The 25144-nt window shown below is 40.6% G+C and overlaps 1 protein-coding gene across 1 annotated transcript in view; it reads right to left on the bottom strand.

The window, feature by feature from the left end:
* BMPR2 (bone morphogenetic protein receptor type 2) overlaps positions 1-20622 on the bottom strand; it is a 118926-nt gene extending 98304 nt beyond the window's left edge. Inside the window, exon 1 of the mRNA XM_069983304.1 lies at positions 19415-20622. Coding sequence (XP_069839405.1) covers positions 19415-19487 — 73 coding nt within the window. The 5' untranslated portion in view covers positions 19488-20622. The remainder of the gene's footprint in view (positions 1-19414) is intronic.
* Positions 20623-25144: the final 4522 nt, after the last annotated feature.

Here is a 25144-nt window from a genome sequence, read left to right as displayed (position 1 = left end):
AGGAAAATCACTGGAAAAAAGGATGGGAAATGTGGTACAAAAGCAATGTGTGAACAAAGCCTCAGGGAAGTTGTATAACTACTGTATATCTTGATCCCAAAGAGACTATATATGCTGCATACAGATAGACCAGAGAAGGAAAAAGGTCTGGGAGCTGCCGGAAGGAATCTAGTAGGTGATGAGCCAGCTGACCCAGGACTGACCACTGTCACATGACCCATCTACAGTACTGAAATTCATGGATGCAGCAGAGCTTGAATGAAACAGATGACAAAGTAGCAAAAAAGCAACAAAAAAAAAAAAGACCTGAAGTGCTTGATTAAAGCGAATGTACCATCAGGTTCATCACTTCTGCTCTTTATGAACCTTTGCTTGATTCCCGCTTAAGGCGCTGTTTTTTTTGGGAGAACAGCCCCACCTAGGAGCACTGGGGGCCGGCCCGCTGGCCCCCAGTGTGACGGTCTCCCCTCCTCTCTGTGATTCGACTCTATTAGAATCAGTGGAGCCGCGTCACAGAGGTGAGGGGGCTGCGTCACACTGAAAGCCGGCATGCCTGCCCCCAGTGCTCCAAGGCAGGCCGGTGTTTCCGAAAAGACTGGAGCCATGCATGGGAATCTGATGGTCCATTCGCTTTAAGTCCAGGTCTACACAGTGCAGATTTATTGTGTTTTTATATTAGCAAAAACCAGGGGGGAATGTGTGAAGCTATTATTTTAAAACTGTTCTTCCTTTAAGATACTCTTTTGTATATTGGCTAAAAACAGACATGTTAAACTGTTATCAAACGTCCCTGTGTGAACCTGGCCTCAAGGTGCCCACAGTAGTAACTTAGTATCATGGGCCTTCCAGTGTTGTGGGAAAGCAGCCTAGTTTCCTATGTAGGTTCAGATACACATATCGGATGGTTTGCAGGGAGTCTTGTCTGTGTACTGTAGGAGCACAACTGGGTTGTGCACATTGCAGAACACTTTTACTGGATACCAGTTAACCTAGCAGTATGTTGTTTGACCTATGGAGGAGTCAGGGCATAAAGAGAAACTGTATAAACACAAGGAGCATTGCTCATCCTAACAGCATATTGCAGACCATCAGCACAATAATATACAAGGTATACATCCCAAAACATTGCTTCAGAAAGGGTTAAGGATGTGTAGTAAATTTGCCTCAGGTTGAGCAGACAGAGCCTAGTCTGTCTGCTGGAAGCCAGCCAACAATCTCTCTCATTTACATTCCCTTCCTAAACCACCTTCAATTGTTCCTCAGCCTCAGGCTGCTTTCCTTCTTTGACAGGGAAAGCCCTTGCCAGACTAGCTCTGCTTTTAAATTATGTATCAAGCTTCTTCACAGACTACAGAAGCGGAGTTCTACTATACTGAACCCCCAGCAGGGTCCCTGAAAAATGGAAGACTCACAACATGCGGGAATGTGCTCGGAGCACATAAAATAGTAGAATAGTCAGAAGACTCAACTTTTCACCAATTGTAATAGTCATATGAGAACCAATCCATACAGGGCAAGGCAACCCGGAGGTCATATGACTAGTGTGGCATTATTTTGATGATTGATAGGGGAAGATTGGGTCGTTCAAAGCCATTTCACTGCAGGTTTAATGGAAGGCAGATGGTTGGAGGATAACTGCATGCACAGTCACATCAGGGATTTAGGTATCTGTGAACTAACTGCATTTTTTATTCTGCATATATGGGATTTCTGCCTCACCGATTACTGTCTGTTTAGACAACTTTTTTAAAGGGCATGTCCATTTCAGGGCCCAGAACATAAGTATTTTTTCCAATATACTTTTTTAGTTGATTCTTGTGTGTATACCCTTATACACTGGCATCTGACACAAAGCATTGCATTGATTTGGTCATGGAACCAATGAACGCACATTTTTTTAAAGTGTCCCAGAAGCTGTTTTCCAACATGACAACACCAGGCCGCACATTGCTGGTGACTGTGTGGCCTAAACCTGCTACCATGGCCTGCAGCATCTTCCATCGAGCACATCTGGCACAGCAATTGTAAAGGATCTAGATCATCTGCGTAGCCAAGTGCATTCAGTGCAGCACAACATTGCTCAACCATTAGTAACCACACTGATAGCATGCCAAGGTGTGTAAGCTTGTGTATTTCTGCATAATTTTTGCACATTTTTAACATGTTGCTGCCAAATAAGAAAAGATAATAAACATGTTATTAAAAATGTGCCAGTGCCAGATAACCCCTCTAATACTGCAAAATCAAGACATTTTTAATATATTGTTTCCATGTTTTTTATCATTTGCCTGTAATTAACATGTCCATCAATCCTGTGATTTACATGATTCCATAATTGTAGGATATATTCACATTAAACCTAATAGTTTTTAACCATTGATTAAATGCTTTGTTCACCCATCAGGAACCTGGCACACCAAATCATGCCACCTATACAAAGACTCTTCAGTAACCAGCCGTACTCCTGTCTGAATGCTGCTTGTATACAGTACTGACAGTGGGTATAAGTTGTATGGGGGCTGAACGTTCATGTGTATGGGGAGGTTGCGAGAGATAACTGTTGGCCGACAGTTATTGAAAGTGAAGAGACACTGTAAGGGTATATTTACACTGAGTAAATCAAGCAGAATTCCTCAGCAAAACATCCCGCCTGTCTCAGTGTGCCATAACCTGTCTATAGGTGAGCACACACTCCTCCGCTGCCGCCGCTCTCTGCTCAGAGAAGTGACAAGCAGCTGAGAAGCAGTCTCACACTGAGGCAGGTGGGATTTCGATCTTTCAAATCAACTGGTGTCAGAAAATGCCAAATATTTGTAATTTACTTCCATTTCAAAATCTCAAGTCTTCTGGTACTTATCAGCAGGAAGGAGTGTATTCTTTCCAGTCTGCCACAGTGCTCTCTGCTGCCACCCCTGCCAATGACAGGAACAGTCCAGAGCAGTAGCAAATCCCCATAGAAAACCTCTCCTGCTCTCTAGACTGGAAAGAATACACCACCTCCTGCAGGACATACAGCATCTGATAAGTACTGGAAGACTGGAGATTTTTAAATAGAAGTAAATTACAAAACTCTGACACTTTCTGGCACCAATTGATTAGAAAGAATTTTTTCCCCACTGGAGTACCCCTTTAATTTTTGCTGTGTAAATTGACTACAGCACACTGCTTTGTGATGCTCTGTAACACTCTGGAAAGGGATTAGATCACATTATAATGTTTCCTAAGCAACCCAAGCTGCCAAGCTGTCCACCTGAAGCTTGCTGCTGTGTACCAAATGGCACTTAGCCTGGCATTATTTAGCTGTCTTGAAAAACAGAACAAGCAGTACGCTACACCCACCAGGCTTCTAACCATTTCTCATGTAGGCCTAATTGCTAGCCACTGCAGTCGCTGTCTGTTATTTACATCTCTCTTTGTACAGCCTATGATCAACACAATGCGGGGACGCTTATTCTTCACGAAAACAGTTATCATTTCTGCTTTATAGCTTTGTGTGGTATCTTATGCAGCAAACTGGATCAAGAAAAACAGACTTTCCTACTGTCTAGGAACAGGTTATCCCAGCAACCCTTATGCACAGGGATACATACATAACCCAGAATTTTTTTTGTTTGTTTTTTTACTATTATTACAGTTGCTTACTATACAAAACTTCATATGGTGAATATTCCTAATGATTCCTAGTAATACATTTACATGTCTGTGGGCAATTTTCTAATATAGGATATTGCTCCTATATTAGAAATGACAGCAGCCAGGAATTCACATTCTTTTCTGTTGCCTAGAAAAGCCATCAGCAGAATACAGTCTTCCATTCAAGTTAGCTTATAGTCTGCCCGCAGAACGGCTGTCATACAGTACCTTGTGTTTGACAAAAGGCTCAATAAAAAAAAAAGCTTCAATGAATTTAGAGGTAATTCCGGTAACATAAGTATGTTAGTGTATTGCGGTTTGTATAGTCCCCCAATACGGACCTGATTTTGACATGTTAGTTAACTGTAATAACATTTAACCATTTATTTCCATGGATACTTTGTTATACGTCATTACCCCAGTAGCAGCCGCTGTCAGTTGAGATAATCTGCGGATGGCTGCTTATTAACAGGCTGCTATAAAAGGTAGCTGTCATGTTAAAATAACCCTAAGCCCATGTACTGTGTATAGAGAGATATGGAGAACATCTTATGTCCCTATAAATAAGGATTCAACTCTAATTTTAGGGAGCAGGACAAAGGGTTTCTCCCAATGCCTATTGTCAGCTTGACATTCTAATACTGAGCTATGTGATTATTTTATCACTGAGTTTATCACAGGATAATATGAATAATCACATGCAGAGCAGCATGCGTTTAACTGAGTAATAACTTAAAGTAGAATAGTGCTCATATACTAAAGAAAATTATGATTTTTTTATGAGGAACACATTTTTCTACAAACACAGAGGCATCCTTCCACCGAAGGACAATGTAACTGAGAGGTGATAACACAGAATGATACGTTATCCATGCAATAAATATTATACAATGAAAGTTATATCAGTTTCTGCTGCATGAATTACTATTAAAATTGCCACCTCACAGCAATGATTCAACCCCACATGAGAGCTTATTTACCCCTGAGAGAGCTGGGGCTACCCAGGGTGAGGCATCTTCTCCCAGCATTCAGTAGGTTACCAATATTTACATGTCGTTTTGACTTTTATGCATATATATGTGTGTATATACTGTATATATATATATATATATATATATATATATATATATAGTATATAATTTTTTTTTTTTATTTTGAATTTTTGCTAATGGTATACTGGTCACAAGACTGTATTTCTAGTATAGGCATTTGTCAGCATTTGAGATATTTATTAGATATATAGTATTGAATCTACAAATTATTTGGGGGGGGGGGGGGGGGGGGGGGGGGGGACAGGTTCCGATCAGTAAGATGGGGGTTTAAGGCAGAATTCAGAAATTATGTTATCTCTGTGGTAAACCTATATATGTATTGAGTTTTTTGATCATGTGTGTATAGATTTTTTGCTTAAGGGTACAAACCCACACACCGTATACACAGCAGATACGCAACAAATACGCAGCAAATACGCAGCAGATTTGTTGGTACAGATTTGATGCTGTGTTCAGTTATTTAGATATAATCTGCTGCGTTTTTGCTGCGTTTTTGCTGCGTGTTTGCTGCGTATTTGCTGCGTATCGCAGCTGTAAATACGCTGCTTATACGGTGTGTGGGTTTATACCCTAATAACAGAATATATATATATATATATATTTGTTTTTCAGCTTTTATTAATTTAGGCTATGTTCACACAACGTAAGTAATGTATTAATTACGGACGTTTTTGCTGATTTGCACCACAGCCGTTATTAATACTTTACCTACATACAGTCCGGAGTGTATACACATAGTATGCACTCCAGCCAGGAACCCTTGCGGCGATACTCATTGAATAGCGGGCGCAGAGAACCTGTCAGTTCACACAATGGTGCGTGCGACTCCCCCCTCACGCTCCATTGTGTGCAACGGGGAATTCGGATGTGGGCGCATCCGAATTCCGAAGAAACGAAGATCACCCGGCTGGTACTGCAGTACCGGTCGGGATGATCTTTTCTGACACCAGCCGGATCTTCTCTAAAAACTGCTGGTGTCTTACGCCATGTGAACATGGCCTTACACTGCAAACTACCTTTTCTTTGCTCTCCTCTCCAGCCTGTGTGAGCTGTCCTTCAAGGATTCCCTTCCCCTTGTCAACAATTTAAGTTTGTACTCACTCCCCCTCTCTGTTGGTATTTCTAATGGGCTTATCTTATCTGCTCCTGGTTGCCAGAAGTAAAAGGCCTTTTTACTTGAGATAATTATCGGCCAGAAGTGTTGCAAGAAACACTAGTTCGGCCGACAATTGTTGAGGACGGGCAGAAAGTCCAAGCCTCTGCTGATCATCTTTTTAGAGCAGGCTTTAAAGTTTATTGTCATCAGTCACACATCTTCCTGTGTAAACCTTAAGACCTAAAGACACAGCAGCTGGAGAGCCGGAGAAGAGGAGCAGCAGGGGTAGGTATGTACTGCTGTGTAATATGGAAGCTGACAGCAAGGATATATGTATACCCGTGCTGTCAGTTTTCATGGCTGCACAAACAATACATGGATCATTTGTGCAGCTGGGCCAATAGATTTCTTGTGCTGTGTAAAGGCACTCCAAACGAGGACCAATTTTTCTAATCTGCATTCATATGCAGCCGAGAAATCTGTGTGTCTAAAAGGACCCTAAGATGGTGACTGAGACACAGCTCTGGGTTATCAGATATTGTTTTGGCCAGCAAAATGAAATGTCATTGACGCAATAACTATTTGTAGACCTTCATAAAAGTTCTCCCTTATGCAGCAATATTCAATATTTATATGCATCCACCAGTGCTGCAAACACTTAAAAACAATTCTGTAATGTTAAACCAGGGAATTACGTATATGATCGCCTCCAGTCAGGAACAAACCTATTGATTGGCTGTTCCGTCATCACTTCTAATTGTAGTACTGTGGCTTCCATTTGACCTTCATTGCATTCTGCATCCTTACACTATCCTGCATGCAAATTATTGATGAGACATTGATTACAAGATACTGTAAATGTATTAGATTACATGTGTGATAATATATCTGTATGGATCTTTCTAAAAAAAAAAATCACATCTAATCCATGTGAAGCTATCAATTGGGCTGTCACCGCTACTCAGTTCTCATCAGGAAGACTGCTCAAGTCTTGTTGATAGCATTGATGACCCCCTGACGGCATCCATGTCCATCTGAGATGACACTTGAAAAAGAAACCAGATCGGTTTAGAAACGTGTTGTGTCGCTAGTTCATCCTTTTATACATTGTTTTAACATAATACATTTTTAGCTACATTCATCTGTTTCTCCATTGGACCTGCGCCCGTGGACATCCCTAGGCGAAGTGGAGGTCTTTTCTTATTGCTATCTTCTATGGGCTATCTGGACTGTCTAGCGATCACCTGGGCAGCCCCCCCCCCCCGCCCGCTCTTACCCGCCTGACAGGTCGGCGCTCGTTTGCTCCTCTGAATCGCCCCGTGTAATAGAGGCTTAAGGGTAGCATAAACTAGTGACAGAGAAGGTGAACAGAATGATGTATCACTAACATTGTTCTGTGAAGCTGATTCAGAGATATCCTCCTGAATAACATGGACAATAAGTGGGAAGGGTGTGGCAAGAATCCTATTCTCCTGCATATTAGGAGAACGGCTGAACAAAATTATGTACGTAATACATCAATCTGTTCAGCATTTCTGACACTAGTTTATGCTGCTCACATCCCTTTAAATGCCATACAATTCTATAGTATATTAGGGTGTAATTCTATTTGAATGCACAACTATGTAAGCCAGTCAGTCAGTGTAAATCTGGTTGAGAACCTCAATAAGTGACCCAGCATCACTGTTTCCCAATCTTTGCTTCTACCACAGAAAATACATTTTCACCTGCTAAACAGAATAAAACCTGATGCTATATTTTGTTACATTTATGTTATATATTGGCATCTAAATAGAACCTTCCAGTTATCAACCACACATCAGTATCCCGGCCTCTCCAGCGTGACAGGGCTGATCAGCATTGCAGTCTTCACTGCACAAAGATAGAAGCAGACTCCTGTGAATCTGCAGAAAAGGCGTTTGGCGTTGTCATGGCGACCTGCTTTGCTCTCCGGTGACATTTTATCATGTCATTCTACTCATGGTGCACTTCATTAAAAAGGCAAAATAGGAAAGTCAGGCGGAGACGGGTTATTTTTTTCTGTGTATTAATTTGCTTAATTGCACCGAGTACAAGAGCAGATCAGGCGCATTTTACTCTGGCGGAGAATAATTATACCATACGCAGCAATGAAACTAACATGATTAAGTGAAAAAGCAGCCTACTGAGATAGAAAACCCCAGGCCAACAAAACAGCAGCACTGCTGTCAATGGTGGCGGCAAGTCAGGCACCTATTCTAAAATAAGAACTGCAATGTAACTGGCGGCTGCAGCAACTAAACAAGTTTCTATACATGATTTAAAAAATAGCACTTAGACTGGCCCACAGTTTGGAGGCCCCCTCTTCTGTCATCATGCTATTGCATCCTGGATCCATGTGCCCTGCGTCCTCCTTGGGCCCCACTTCTGAATTCATTGTGACATCAGATGCATTCCCATTACCCTATGAGGCTTCAGTTTATTGCTGCAGGTGTCTTCATCACCTAGTTTTACTACAATGCATTATATGGTGAAATGAAAGATGCCATTCAAAAGTAGAACTTGTCCCGCAAAAAACAAGCCACCATATAGTTCTGTCGACAACAATAAAAGAGGGGGAAAAAGCTGAAGCCGCAACTTTAAGAGATTAACCCCTTATAACACCTTGATATAACAGTACCACATGCGCCTTAGTGATTTCTAGGGACAGTAAGATCACCGTAACTGACAGCTATTGTGATGTCATTGTCACTGTGCCCATTTGATCACTGATGGTAAGAACATGTGTTTATGTGCATGAGACCTCAGATCAGATTTTCATGAACAGTAACATAATCCATTCCAGTAGTGGACAGATTTTTATGCAGATTTATATTCAGTTATACTGCCAATTTTTATATTATTTTCATAGGATACTATATTTTTCCCTAGTATTACACACATGTAGCACACTACTGAGACAACAACAATACATGTATGATATGCAAGAAAGACTGGGAGGAATTGGCGTGATAGTGACAGAACTGACTGTAATTGTAAGTAAAATATGAGACTTTATACCAAGGATGCATGCATCAATGTGCCTGAAGCCTCTCATCCCTCAGAGCAGATTAATCCAATTGCAGTTTTATTGATCCCAATATTAATCTGGTCTGCTGAACTTTAAAGGGCAATTCCACAAAATAGAAACAGCGACTAAGCAAAAAGAAAACAAATCTATGGCAATGCCATACCCAGACTAACTCTGTGATGAATTTTCCTTGTATTGGAGCTGATTGGTTGTTTCCTATGTATGCAGAACCAGCATTAAAACATGCACCTTACAATGATACCGCTCTAATGGAAATGCAGACAATCAGCTGTTTCTAAACATTCACAGCTGTAGCCATAACACATTACTGGTATTTTTGACATGTCACATAGAGAGGAAAAGATTGAGTTGGTTGGAATCTCAGTGATGAGACCGATCTCTAGATTTCATAAGACAGCTTAATTCACTCCCAGGGTCACTGCTCAATCTGTCTCATTGGGAAGGTATTACACGAAACGATTATCGTTTGAAAAATCATTGGGATTTGAACGATAATCATTTAGTGTAATAGCAGACAATGATTAAACGACCAACGAGAAATCCTTGGTCGTTTAATAGAATTTGGACCTATTTTTATCGTTGATCACTCGCATGTAATAAGACGTTGTTCGGTCGTTCGCAGTAGCGGACAAACGCAATAACGATCATAATTAACAATCATTGTTCCGTGTAATTGGTTGACCAATTTCAGGTCATTTGCCATAGTGGTCGTTCGAGTTTGTTGATAGTCAAAAAATCGCTTTGTGTAATAGTACCCTTAGACTTAAAAAAAGATTAGCTGACCTGCAGATTAGTGGCCGGACCATCAATGATCTGATACTCTTGGCCTATTTAAAAGTCCCCATACACCTTCAATAGCTGAAGGCCTAATGATCGTGTGGCCCCACCGTCCTCCCCACACACAGGAACTCTATGGGGAAGGGTAGGCCACAGTGAGAGTGCTGTAGCTGCGGCTTGTCTCTCTATGAAAAAATGGTTCGGCTGTGATTTAGGCACTGACAATATCCCAATAGCTTATCAATATTGTAGAGTTGGAGAATCCTTTACATCCAAAATAAATGATCATCAGGTCCCCATACACTTTAGACATTAATCAAACACACTTTTCTATCACAATTTTTGCAATTTTTAATAAAATTTACCTTTAAAACAGGACGCAAGAGGGCACAAAGGGGAGACAGACTATTAGAAGTAGTAGAAACAGGATGCAAGGGAAAGGCATCCTGTTGCATCTTGTTTAAGAGGTATTTATTTCTGCTCCTGAAAACAGTACCTTTCAACAGAATGCAAAAACCTGGTGTGAACCTATCCTCAGTGACACATTTAGCCACACCTGTCTGTGTACTGAACACTCTGAAGTGGCAAAGATCCAGTTACTCTGCCCGAACATAGACTGTGCCTATCACATTCCTCCATATAGGTAGAGTTGCCAACACGTTTCAGTCATTTTACTGTTTACTCTTGCATTTACCTTTTATCACCTTTTACTAGTCTGGGTAGGAGATCACCATCTGCAAACCACTTATGACTTGCATTTTTCCTCAGAGAATTTATGGTGCACTAAAATAGCTAATCAGACGGGTTGCATAAGAACTTGATATCACTTGAGTGAGTGGAAATAGTTTTAATTTCTGCAGGAATTGTTCATACACTCCCATTAGTCCCATGAACATGTCTATGCATGAGGCACTCTTACAGCTATACCTGGGCACCACCACTTACATTCCTGTAACTTCCCTGGCTGCTGGGGCTCATGACGTGCTGTATGAAGTCGATATATGTTGTAGTCTAGTGGTAGTGGGGGGTCACAAATGTGCGAATGCCGAGAGAGAGAGTCGCATAGTATGTGCTGTGCTGGTTTACGGTCTACAGAGACTGTACTGATGCATGTGTTACTGTGTTCTTCATGCTAAATGCAGTGTAAAGCCGATCTCTAGTTTAGGGGCTTAAAGTGTCACTGTTGTAGTACGAGCAATTTTAAGACACTTTGTAATTGGGTTTATTAGGCAAAAATGCCATTATCTGCATTCAAAAAGACTTTCCCCAGGTCGTCCCCCCCCCCCCCCTCCTCTGTCATTCACTGCTCATTATCAGGAAATCTTGACTAGTTTACATCAGTCAAGCCCTGTGTAATCTATGGAGAGGGGAGGAGGGAGATTAGTCGCCAGCAGAGAACAATGGATTACACAGTGGGAGCTGTGTGAAAGCCAGTATTCAGAGGTCAGAGCTGGCTTCAGAGGAGATAGCCCGGTGATGTAGCTGAAAATTAACTCTTTTTTTTTCCTGTTTTGGTGTCTCATCTCCCTCCACCCCTCCCCTCGCCATAGAAAACCATGAAGACAAGGGGGACAGCTTCAAACTGCTTTTGCATGATAAAAATAAATTTTTGGCTAATAAACCCAATTACAAAGTTTCTTAAAATCGCCTGAATATTATTGATTTCTGCAAAAAAATTTGAAACGACAGTGACACTTTAAATATAAATGACACAGGCACAACTGAGATGCCCCATATATGATCTTATTAAAAGTGGATTAGGATTATTAGAATGAACAATGCTCTATAAATACTATTTTATTATGTAATAGTATTTTACTAGAAATGTTCTTGTAGAACCAGTTCAGGCGAAGCAAAATAAAGACATTGTGTGAACAAAGTTTTATTGAAAGCATCAGCAACTTTGTTTGAACTTGCTGGATTCAGGAAAAAGAAAGTTGTTGGAGGATGTAAAGACGAATACTACAAAAGCCAAGAAATAGTCATATCACCAAATGGGTAAACCACTAAGTGGCCAGCGTGTCATTTAAAAACTATCATTCATTCCTAGAATCATGGGTAGGAATTATTAGATTCATGGGTAAGAATTATTAGATTCATGGGGCAGAATTATTTGAACATTGATTTTTATCATACATTGCTACTATAGACTTTATGCATAAAACGGTCTCAGAGAGCTCGTGTTGTCACCTAGTTGAAGCCCAGGGCACTTATTGTGTATTGGTGTGAATATACTAAGTAACATATATCTTTTAACCCCTTTATTCTTAAGATTGGGAGGGGGGGGGGGGGTTGTTAGGTGAGAACTGTTTCAGACTGGGAAATCTATTCAATGTAAGGGGTCTGGCCTGTGATTAATTCAGACGTCAGCTGTGATTTCCCAGATGTAATAGTGATGTATTGTGTCACTGCATCTGATCAGTGTTGTATATTCCTGTATAGTCTGCAGTGTTATAATACAGTCAAAAGACTGCTGTATAGACCTAGTATCTGAGAACTGTATAATCACTGGCGGTAATATTGGTGCATGTATTGTGGTAGCTTATACTTATTACTGACTGAAAAAGCGAGTGCATGCCTGTTCCATTGTGTGATTGATTTTGAATTGATTGGGGGTGGGGCACTATTTGTCAACCTGTCCTGATGTCCCTGGCTGTTTCTTACTATTCTGCTCATATAACACCTTGCAAACCCAGTGCATCAAAAACCCCTTCTCTTTCCACATCTTATCTATAGTAGTGTACTGTGTAAATCATTCCCCAGCACAGGAGCACAGGAGTCATCACTCTATAGGATTTCTCTAACTAAACCATGAAATATAGAAATAGCAAGACCTTTAATCACAACATTGTTATCATCCACATTACAGTAAAAGGATCCACTTTGTAAACCACTGGTGGAATTAGAGTAACAAGTGGGTGTTAATACTAAAAGCCTGAAGCGCTACGAGTGCCCTTGATATAAAAAATTGTTAATCCAAATGCAAGGAGTCCAGCTCACAGGATGGTTTTGTGTTTCACGCTTGTGAAAAACATCAACATCTGAAGTGCGCTCGCTGGAGGTGAATGTCCTTCAATACGACACAGTCTGTTCTCATGGAGATTTACAGCTCTTACTTATCAAGGTGATTATACATTGCAGAATAAAGCTGTTCTTCATTATTTGCTGAATCCATTTCCAAGAAGAAATCACACTTATAAACACTTCAGGTGATGGAGCCAAAGCTGTCCTATAAGTAATAAAGGGAGCATTACACTAACACCAGCATGGATTTTCAAAGGCGAATACTTCTCACTGACAAGCAGCTTTTTTTCTATACAAATAAGGGAAATGGGATTGAAGCATATCCATTGTGACAATCCTGCCTCGGCTTTCAATGGTAGTCATTCATAATCTGAAGTTAATGGTAAGAATGGTCAATTTCCCCTTGATCGGCCATTGCTACAAGTCACTGTGGGGTCTTTAGATTTGTCTTGTGGACTCTTTGCATTTTTGGAAAATATTTTTAGAATTATCTGCTAAATGCATCTCAGAAAATCCTCTCAAGACAACTTAATGGGGTTATTTAGCCTAACAACATTGATGGCCTTTGCTCAGGATAGACTATGAATATTAGATTGGTTGGGGTCCAAATCCTGATACCCTCAGCAATCAGGTCTTTGAAGGATTTATGGGCCTTATGTGGTACCGGACACTGTCAGAATGAAAGAGAATCAGATAGCTGAGTATCACTTATTTTTGAGTCCTTAAAGTGTTTCTGTCACTTCACTTTAAAAATTTATGACATTTCCTAGAGACATCTGTAAGTTTTGATGGGTCAGGGTCTGGGTGTTTAGTTCACCACTGACTGTTAGATAGAACCGGAGGAAGCACTCAGCTAAATGCTTCATTCCCAGGCTTGTTGCAAATAAGCAGCCATCACATCTCAACAGCACAACTTATCTCGAGAGGAAAACACAGAAATCAAGCTGGAAATATAAGGATCCTCTCACGCCAACCTAAAGCAAGACCATTAATAATCTTTTTCCCTTGTTTATTCAGCTCAGAGGAGGGCAGGGGGATAAGTCTACCAAACACCTATAAAGCCACTTATATTCTAGGGGAAAAAAGGGGATTGGATGGATTAGAATCCAACCTTGCAAATCCTTGCTTCCTAAATAGCAGATATCAAGACAGCAACCCCCTAAGGTATTAGCTGGCCTCCGGATCCTGCTGCATCAGATCTATATGTCTAGAGGTAGCTTCAGACAAAGGATTAGAAATATACTAATCTGGCTCTGCCTTATCCTTGCTGCTCCCTTCACATATAATCAGCTGTGAATATACGTACATTGATTGCATTGAATATTGGTATGAGGACCGCACCAGGTGTGCGATGGTCTGTCACGCTCATCAGACCAGACTGGATTTGTAGCAGGATGAACAAGTTACTAGCACACTAGTAGCAGAAGCAGGAAGACTCTCTGGCCTCCTTTAAGAAGTCAGAGCTTGTCCCTACGGCTATGCACTTATTAGAGGTGGTAAAAGACATCCCTTTGATGTGCAAGACTGGGAGGTTCCATTGTCAAAAGCAAAATCAACCAGCAATTCTGCCAGAGGGGTCTGTGATATTTTGTGTGTGTTGCCAAATCCTAGTAGCACAAACATGGCATACACAGATAGCTTTATACATGTATCAGACACAATTCATGATTTATACTGTGCCAATGATCTTTTACTGGACCAATTGTACAAAATATATTTTGATCCTGAAAAAAAATATATATATATTGGAGGGGAATTTGAAGAAAAAAAAAGCAATTTAGCAAATTTGGAAGGTGGGTTCTTTCTTGTTTACGTCATTCATTAGGTCAGTATAATTCCAAAAGTACCCAGTTTGTGTAGTTGTTTATGATATTCCTGTTTTAAAAATGTTTTACTATTCTTATTTTTTATTTAACATGCTTTAAACTTTATTTATTGTGCTTAAAATTGACCTGTTCTCACATCTATAACTTTTTCATTTTTTCTGCTGTGACCTGTCATTTTTATTAGTACCACTGGGGCTTTTGATTGCTTTTTTTCTGGCATTTGATATTTTTTGTATGTATACGTCATTAACCATCAATAACATTATATTTTAAAATTTGGACAATTCTTAGTAATACCAAACATGTCTATATTTTGATATACATTTGATTTGCTTTTTTTTTAATTTAAACGGAGAAGACATTATTTGAATTTTTATTAGTTGTTTTTTTGTTTGTTTTTTACATATATGGATCAATGTGGTATTATAACTTTCAGCCATCAGATCAGCACTTCTGTCAATTTCAGAAATCACAAAACAACATAACTTAAAAGTAGAAAACAAAGGGGCAGAAACTTGTACCTGACAGAACTGTAAGAAATTTGCTAAATCAAATGGGATTTCAACATTGAAAAGACAAATGAAATTTTCTTTAATGCCATTTTAATGTAACATTAAAACAATGCCTGAAGAAAATATCTCATATCACAACTGACCAGGGGTATTGGCAGTCATTTCCTAAATGCACAGACACTTTTCCCATTCTATTAATGGTTACATGTGTATCTCTGTACTGTCTGATTTTGTCAATGTATGTATGGTACTTGTTGGCGCTATATAAATAAACATTATAAACAGGTTTGGTGGTAATGAAGTCATTTTTTGGAATACAGTAATCTGAGATTTTTGTTCATGGTTCCAAACATATGCTATCATTAAAATTAATTACTTCCATTTGTTTTAGATAAACTGTATTCTATAAAGACTTAAAGCTATTAACGCTTTCACTATAAGGGTGCCTTCACACATACCGGATCGCAGCGGTACTGTCATTTTGTATGGGCTTACATAGTCGCATCAGATTTTTCATTCTGCTATGAGTATGTAAAGCCCTGTCCCCCTTAACCCACCGCTGCCCATTTAATACTTTACCCGTCTGCGCTTCTGGCTACTTCTCTGGCTTCCTGATGTCCCGCTCAGCCAATCAGTGTGCTGACCCGCTGCAGCCACTGGCTGAGCGGGACATCAGAGAGCCGGAGAAGCAGTCAGAAGTAGAAAAAAAATGGGCAGCGGTGGGTTAAGGGGAACGGGGCTCTACAAACTTGCAGCATGAAATTCGCAGCAATCCGGTACTTGTGAAGGCACATTGGACATCTGGTAGCCAAGACAAGGTTCCTACTTTTTACAAATAAAACCTAAATAATACAGTTTAACAAACTATACTTACCTCCCACCTCCATATATTTCCTAAATGTAGACATCTGGCTTATTGTCAATACTCCTTTTAGAACTTTTGTATACACAGTCATCTGCATGTATACACCTATGTCTACATGTATGTATTATAAAATAAATCAATAAAATCATCGGAAATGGAGAAACCAAAAATCTTTTTAAAGTAGAAAAGTTTAATTTTAAGGATAAGCAAATTTAAATTAGGAATGAAGGATCAGCTGGCAGCTTGTCAGGCTGCTGGCTTTGAAGTCTATTCGCACCTCCCCGGGTGCCGGGAAAAGCTGGATCCAGTCCTGGAAAACTGGGAGAAGTTTCTCAGGACTGGATCCAGCTTTTGCCGGCACCTGGAGTGGAGTGGCACAGACGTCAAAGCTGACCAGCTGCCAGCCCATCGTAAAAAAACACTTCCTAATGTAAATTTGCTCATCTCTAGTTATAATTAAACACGACAATTACACATTTTAAAAAATGAGAGTACCTCCAAACCCCGTATTTGTCCTGACCTTACCTTTTATCAGCTATTTGTGACAGAGATTTTTTTTTTAACAGGAGCAAATGCTCTAAAATGTGCTGAAACACAGGCCATGCAATATTTGTCACCCACAATATCTGCTAAAATATATACTACATATCACATGCGGCTATTTTGCTGTTACATTGCTTTATAAATATATATACATACTGTGTATATACAGTAAAAACAACATAATCTCTATGTACAGCCACCCTCATGTAACTTTGAATCAAACAAAGACTTTAAGCTAAATGTGAACAAATATTTAAGGGTCATATTGAAGTATTAAAAAATATGGCTGTTTTCCTCCAATTACAGCATCATGCCGCATCTGTCTACAAGCAATTTAAAGGGAATATTCTGTGATTTACAATACTTTCTATACTGCAGGGGCCTTTATAAAATAGATGAAGAACCTAAACTTACCTACCCCTGGTCTCGTGTAGCTTCTTTTCAGGTCCTTCCAGTCCCCTGATCTGCAGTCTTCTTCCAGCATCTCAGACATGTGCTTGGAGTAGGACCTGCCCACCCAGCCAATTGTTGGCTGAGACAGAACACTGCTGTGGCCAGTGATTGGCTGAGTGGGTAGGTCCTTTTCCAAGAACATGTGTCAGAAGCAGGAAGCAGAAGGATGTGAGTGGGAGCTTCAGGGGACCAGCTGCCTGAACCACGGGCAGCATCAAACCACAATAGGCTCTGTCATCATGAACAAGTTTATTTACTCTGAACACTGCAGCATTTTAGGTGTGTAGCCCACTCCATTTGCCAATGCCTCAAGCTACCCAGTTTGGATGCTACACTTCTGACAATTCTGAACATAAACTTTGGGGTGCCATCAAATGTTTACAATCAGTGTCAGAAAAGCAATTAAGATTTTTGTGCAGATTTAGTCTCCAAAAGGATCTCTTCAGCCAATAACCAAATTTCACAAAAAAATAACGTATGAGTTCCAACAACAACAGTGCATTACAATAGATAGCATGTGAACTCCAGAAACCAAGAGTTCTTTTGGTAAAAGAAATGTAGCTTCTAAATAGTTTTTTCCCTTTTAAACAAGGGTTGAATGTCTCAGTGACACGGGAGGTCTGTAGCCCGGCAGTCCCAATGATGCCGGAAATAATAGGGCACAGCTTTCTTCTTTGGCGCAGGGATCTTAGTTTTGCTGACTTGAAATGTATAACACAGCGCCTAACCTTGTTATCTTGTGAAATGTCTCAATGACTTGTAAGGAGATTGCTTAAAGAAGAATTCTTCTTTAATCTCAGTTCCTTGCGTCTTCTGATCTATCTAGACTCCCTGGCTCCAATGTTTTGCTACGTCTGTAGTTCCTATGGTCTACCATAAGGACTACCTTGTCATATTGTACTTTGTATAGATGAATAGCTTTGCTCAGAAGATGTTCAATATTGACAGAATTTTATGGCAAATATTATTTCTGAAGAAAATGAAAGTGTCTTTTTTTTTACGCCCATATATTCTTTAGGGCACATGATGTGCTTCTCGATATGCCCCTGTCAGCCCACCAGCTTTGCCCTTGCATTGTTGGGTAACAGAAATTAATTCTATGTTATCAGTCTGGTTTCACATGGCTTGTGTTTTTAAGGCAATTTCTAATTGGTAAAATCATGGGTTCCTGTGGGAATATTTGACATAATGAATCATCTATGAGTTTCCTTAACAAAGTACAAAGAGAAAATCTTCTTATATTTTATAGTCATTCACCCGAGAGTTTCATTAACAAAGTATTCAGGAATAAGGAAATCCTCTCATATGGTAATCATGACCACTTCATGTAATTCAGCCAGTCCTCACACTAACACTGCCATTTACTGGCACCACTACCATTAACCTATTAATATGTTGATCCAGCCAAACTTTACTTGGGCCCTATCAGCTTATATGCACATTGTACTTGTCATTTCCAATTTAGTACTGTAGACAGATAGATGATAGATAATAGAAAGATAATATACAGATAGATAAATACATAAATAGACAGATAGATACTATACATATATGATAGAAAGATAGGTAGACAGACAAAGAGAGATAATAGATAGAGATGATATACAGATAGAACGATAAATAAATGAATAGATAGATAGATACTATAAATATATGATAGATAGATAATATACTGATATGATAGATAGATAATATACTGATATGATAGATAAATAAATAAATAAATAAATAGGTGATTAAAGTTATAGATAGATAGTGTAGAATGCTAGTTTGATGAACAAAAGAAAGGAAGAATCTTGAATTTCATATGATGTGACATGATGAGATTAAAAAAAAAAGAAAGAAAAACTATTATTAGGTGCTAATTTCTTTAAAGTTTATGAAATAAAAATGATGTCACCGCATACAAGTCATCCTAAGCTTAGCTGTGTCCATAGTTACCCAATTGGTTAAAGATGACGATACACAATAAAACATGTGAGGGGCCTAGAACTGCAGAACAGCATACACCTCATGCTACAAAGAGGCCATACTGTAGCTAGCAGCATCAGAACAGAGGTATATGGGTATGTTTCCCCAAGAAAAAATATATGATCCATAATCAATACTGCAGTAAAGAATGGCAACATATAAACTAATTTTTTCCCCATGAACATACATCTGACATGTCTGCATTGACTGCACTCTGTGCGGCTATTGAGATGCCCACTGGGTGCCACTCCCACCCAAGCTCTTGCAACACGCTACCTACATTATACACCATACCATGGCCTGACACATTTTACAATGCGCTTCTCAGCCACCTCCCCAAATCCTCCTCCTCTTTTCACATTGATCGGAGTCGATAACAAATATTTTGTTTTTCTTGTCCATAGTAGGGAACAATGTGTCATTTGTAGAAATGATGCAATATATGCCAGCATACTGCTGAAGCCAGACATGAGCAATACCCAGACACCTTTTACCTTTTGGCCGGTCTTCAGGTCAATATATTCAGAGCTGAAAATAGCAATGAAGATCTACACCTGTGCCAAGATATATACCAGATGTGCATGTCACTTACCGGCAGCTGTGGCCAGCAGCAGAGTCGAGTGTAAGCCAAGGAGGAGAAGGACCAGACTCTGGTTTGGAGCCATAACCTGGATGATCCCACAGATAGGGGAGATATGATGGAGACACAGTAAAAATGAGAGGCTATCCAAGTCTTCTGGGTGTAATCCGAATTCCCAATAAACGTGCTCCTAAATGCTAATCCATAAGGGTAGAGGGCCTGGAAACGCAGGATCCTCGGTGGACTAGATCTTCTTCTCCCACTGGAGAATGCTCATTCCTGGGAAGATGTTCTTCCTGGTGGAGGCTTATCCCTGAGAAAACCAATATTATCCCAACTCCTTTACAGCATCATAATGAATTTCCTAGTAATGACATATCCTAGAAAAAAATCACCACTGGGGGTCTACATCCAAGTCTCCCCCCTCGTAGGGGTAAAAATAAATACCATTTTGCCTCTATAGTGATACTTTATATGGATTGCCCTCTGTTGGATAAAATCTAACCTAACTTATGATCAGCTTAAAATATATATCTAGTCTTTTCAATATCTTGGCATTCTGACGTAGGTCATCTCTTAAAGGTTTTTTGGTTGTGCTTTATATTATTCCTCTATGAAACGTCAGCCCCCTCTATAGAAGAGTATCTTCTTCTCTCCACGTTACTCAATTTTCTCCCTTCCAGCCTGTAAAAAGATTGTCTTCTGTAGCCATAGATGCCATCGGTGTGATCCGCAGACCTTGTCCTGGGAGGGTATTGCAGTAATCAGATATTAAATATAATTTTCCGGCCAAAAGAAACCCCAAGCTCATGGGCATAGGCAGCTGCGTGTCCCAAATCCAAGATATTCCCAGCTTGCTCAGAGTTATCCTCCCAAGATGAGGCCCTGCTCAGGCTGCGGTAGGATGTGTCTTGCAGTTTTCCAGCTGTATGCGAGTGTCACAGCGCAGGATCCTACAAGGAATAAGCCATCTCAGGACCCTGAGACAAGGAGGTAGCAGCTCCCCACTCCTCCCTTGGGGAAGCCACCTAAAGGGGTGTTCTGCTAATGTGAGAGGCTTGAGGAGGAGAAGGAGGAGGAGGAGGAGGGAGGGCTGGAGACTGAAGTGTTGATGAGGAAGGCACCGACTCGCCTCCCCTCTCTTTCTCTCGCACACATACACAGACCTCCTCCTCCTGCTGCTGCTGCTGCTCCTGTGTCACAGCCAGACACAAAGAGGCCTCTCACACCGCCCAGACTAAGGGAGAGGAGGAGGAGGAGGAGGGGAGGGCACAGTCCTAGGCCTCCACTGCTTTTTTTATTGCCTTATTTGAATCAACTTTATTTTAAAGAGACAAAAAAACTGTACAAACATATATACAGTATATAATCGCTACTCAAACAACTTAAAACCATACAACTTCTCTACCAGATTGAGTGATGTCTCACTGCATAGGTTTTTTTTATGTTGCATTTAACTTTTGTGCTGTAAAATTCTGCAGATGTACCGTTAGATTGTAAAACCTTACATGAAGGAACCTTTCTCCTATTCCATAGCTTCCTACTGTTCTGGATCCACAGGACAGACCCAGAATTTGGGCACTGTCCCTGAAAGTCTACCTATCCTGGGCCCAGATATAGTATACAGTATACAATGACGAAGCAGGGGGCTGTCAGCTCCCCCTCTATCATTCACAAAAATCTTATTGTTTTATGGAGCAGTATTTCTGTGAGGGAAGTACAAAGGGACATCACTACTATGAGGAGGGTCATTAAGGAGGAATTACTACACTGTGGAGGACACTTAAGGGCATTACTAGTGTGTGGAGGGCACTAATGAAGGATCACTACTATGTAAAGGGCATTACTAGTGTGTGGAGGGTGCTAATGAGTAATCACTACTATGTAAAGGGCACAACGAAGCATTACTAGTGTGTGAAGGGCACTAATGAGGGATCACTACTATGTAAAGGGCACTACGGACCATTACTAGTGTGTGAAGGGCACTAATGAGGGATCACTACTATGTAAAGGGGACTACGAAGCATTACTAGTGTGTGAAGGGCACTAATGAGGGATCACTACTATGTAAAGGGCACTACGGAGCATTACTAGTTTGTGGAGGGCACTAATGAGGGTTCACTACTATGTGAAGGGCACTACGGGGCATTACTAGTGTATGGAGGGCACTAATGAGGGATCACTACTATGTAAAGGGCACTACGGAGCATTACTAGTGTGTGGAGGGCACTAATGAGGGATCACTACTATGTGAAGGGCACTACGGGGCATTACTAGTGTGTGTAGGGCACTAATGAAGGATCACTACTATGAAAAAGGGCACTACGGACCATTACTAGTGTGTGGAGGGCGCTAATGTGGGATCACTACTATGTGAAGGGCATTACTAGTGTGTGGAGGCAGTAATGGTCCCTCACTAGTGCTCTCTTCACACTAGTAATGCTCCGTAGTGCCCTTCACATAGTAGTGATCCCTCATTAGTGCAATGAGGGATCACTACTATGTGAAGGGCACTACGGAGCATTACTAGTGTTTGGAGAGCTCTTGTGAGGGAACATTACTCTGAAGGAGCACTAAGCTGGCATCTATACTGTAAGGAGGCTCTAAGGGGTAATATCATTGAATGTGGACACTATTACTGTGTACCACACAAAGAGGGTGATATAAAAGTGTGTGGGACATCAAGGGGCACTATTACTGTGCAGTGGACACCAAAAAAGGTACTACTGCTTTGCAGAACACCACTGAAAGAAAAATGGTTCCAATTTCTATCTTGCAACTTTGTATAGCATTTGGTAAAGCATTTTGTAACCGTAAATTCTGGAGTTGATTTGTTGACTGTTTTGCCTGTCCTCATAGCATAGCATCTACAAGGCTAAAACCAGTTTTCTATCCACACTGAAGGGCATAATTGTATGGGTAAACGAGTTACCTACAATGAAAAAATCACTATTATTACCCAAAGTAAATTATCACAGAAACCCCCCAGGAATCTGCATCAATGAGCCTGTCCCTGACCTTCAATAAGAAGTCTCTATAGCTGGGATGATGGCCAATCTGATCTCTGATTATTCACTTGGGATGAGGAACTGATAGGAACATTTTAGAGATGCCACTTTCTGACTAATCCTTCTCTGCATTTAGACTTGTGTTGTAAGTTTTATGCAAAGAAATGTTTTCCAGGACTAAAACCCTAATGGCCTATACTATCAGAGCTAATGAGTTTATCTGGGCATAGCAGCTTGCCCATATGGAAGGCTGGGACTGGTAATGTAGCTTAGCCCCATATCCCAATAGACCATTAATAGCTAAGTCTTGGGAAAACCACTCTAGGGTGGTTTCACACATGAGGGGACATTTATGGTCTTAAATAAAGCCTTCCCCCTTTGTCCTTGCTGGATTTACTAAGAGGTACACGCCTCATAGTAAACCCGTCCTGCCCTGTGCTCTGCGCATGTGTAGATTTGTATCAGGATTTACATCTGCAGCAGAGGTAAACCATGGTAAATTAGGTGCAGGAGGAGGCCACGCATCCTCCCCACCTTGATGCTTCCCCCCCCATTAGGTGAGAGGAGGATGCACAAGGGAAAGGGGTGAATCTACGCCTTCTCCTCGGTGTACGCTAGTGACGCAGTCTTCATAAATGTCCCCCATGATGTTTAAATAGATAAAAGAGATTGCAGTGTTCAATAATCAAAACTGGGACATATAAATCTTCCTGCCTAAATACTGGTTTGGATTGAAAAAACTGCCTTAAAAACAGTAATAGTGTTTTACCACGTGTGGCAGATATGTGGCAGAAATGTATGGAACTGTCCTTTTTCAATTAAGCTTACATAAAACTAGGTTTTTGCTGTCAGTGTGGGAACATTCCCTTTATTTACCTACAACTGACAAGAAGTTTTTACGCAATGCACCTATGCCAGCGGTCGTGTTCCACATGGCTAGTATGCAGTGACAGTACTGGGGAAAAACAATAAATAAATAGGTTGTAATAGTAAACTTTGTTAATAGTCTTTTTCGTGTCTATTACTGCACCCCAATGGTTTATAACCTGTAACTCTCTAGTTGTAAAACTAAAGTCCCAACTTTCATGACATTTAGAGACGCAAACATAACTATAACAATACTATTTCATGCCTGACCATTTCGACTAATATTGTCCAACCAGTTTATCACATGCCCCCCCCCCTTTTCCAATGTATAGAGGGCCTATGGTGTCCTTAGAGACATGGTCTTACTCTAGCATTCTCACACTAGCAATGGCCTCTTCTGGGCTAATATTAAGCCTACAAATGGGCAGATAGGATCCAAATGGCCCAGTTGTAGGCTTAAGGTTAGCCGAGGAGAGGCCATTGCTAGTGTGAAAATGCACCATGTCTTTGAGGACACCTTAACATGGTGACATGGTACACTCGGTTTGATCAAATAGTTTGCTAAGATCCTCATTTTTTAATATCCATAGAGCAAGTTTTTATCGTGTGTAAGCACTAGGGGGAGTTTGTACGGTAAGCACTTGCATCTGTAGGTTGCTGTTGCACTTTCTTTTTTTTGTCTGTACTTAAAGCCACATGCAGCGTGCAACCTGCAGTGTGAACAGAGGCATAAAGGTGCTGACAATTTTTTGCTTTTTTCTAGTATATGTCAGTATCTCAAGTAATTGACAGTTTTTTTTCCATAGAGGTTCTGCAGCAGCTGCTGTGTATGCTGAGCTCTGAATTTTAGTTGTAAGAACCCCACACCCTATTACACATGAAAGACGTTTTCCCTATATATTGCCCCATTTTGCACTGCAGTACTATTTATCAGGAGATTGACAGTTCTACAACCAAAAAGTTTCTGCAGCAGCTGCTATGCATGCTGTGTTCTGGAGTGGAGCATAAATTGCCTGTAAGTTTCCATGTCTTTTCACATTTCCCTAGGTCTCAGTTTGAAACTTCTATATGAGAGACTGCGCTGCCAAACTGAGATGGATGGTCTTTTTTTGGTCTGTTTAGAGAACGGACACTAACTGATGCAGATGTATACCAACTGTGAAAGGGGGGGAACACAACACTTAATTGCCTGAATGCTGGGTTAGCAAATCATTTTGCCTATGTTGCCTATCAAATGGGGTTGTGCACATTACAATCCCATTGCGTGTTTGTATCCATGGAGACCCGAACTTCTGGACTAATAGAGGAAATCTCTGCTGATCCGGCAGCGGCTGCCATGACACTTACACTTTAATCCTGCCTTTGTTGTGGAGAAACACACTGCCCCCTGCTGGTGTGATGATCTGGAGAACCATTGCATACAACAGTCAAGTTGTGATGTTAGGTACACAAACAGATCAGTGATATGTCCAGGACATCGTGTGGCCATGTGTGTTGCCTCTTATGGCTTCCAACTGGCATAGTAAAGCAGGATAATAATGCTCACCCTAAAGGGTTTCCCAGGAATTGCATAACTTTATATACCTATCCAGTCAGCTGACTTATCCCCAAATAATGAGCCAGCTTCAATATCCTAGAAATGTGCAGGATCTGTAAGCCCACTTGCCTGTAGGCAAATGTGCAGCAGGATGCCACACAAAACCTGTATCCCCCATGCTAAACAATATCTCATCTTGTATCCAGGATAAAGTCACTCCCAAAAGGATGCTAGAGCTTCCTTTCAATAGTACAGTTTCCCCCGACAAACTTAACTCTAATGTTACTTATGTATATCATCAGTAAAGTCATATATAAAGTTTCAAGTAAT

Source organism: Dendropsophus ebraccatus, chromosome 9 (genome assembly GCF_027789765.1).
Source record: "Dendropsophus ebraccatus isolate aDenEbr1 chromosome 9, aDenEbr1.pat, whole genome shotgun sequence".
NCBI classification, from domain to species: domain Eukaryota; kingdom Metazoa; phylum Chordata; class Amphibia; order Anura; family Hylidae; genus Dendropsophus; species Dendropsophus ebraccatus.
This window is presented reverse-complemented; position numbering and strand designations above follow the sequence as displayed.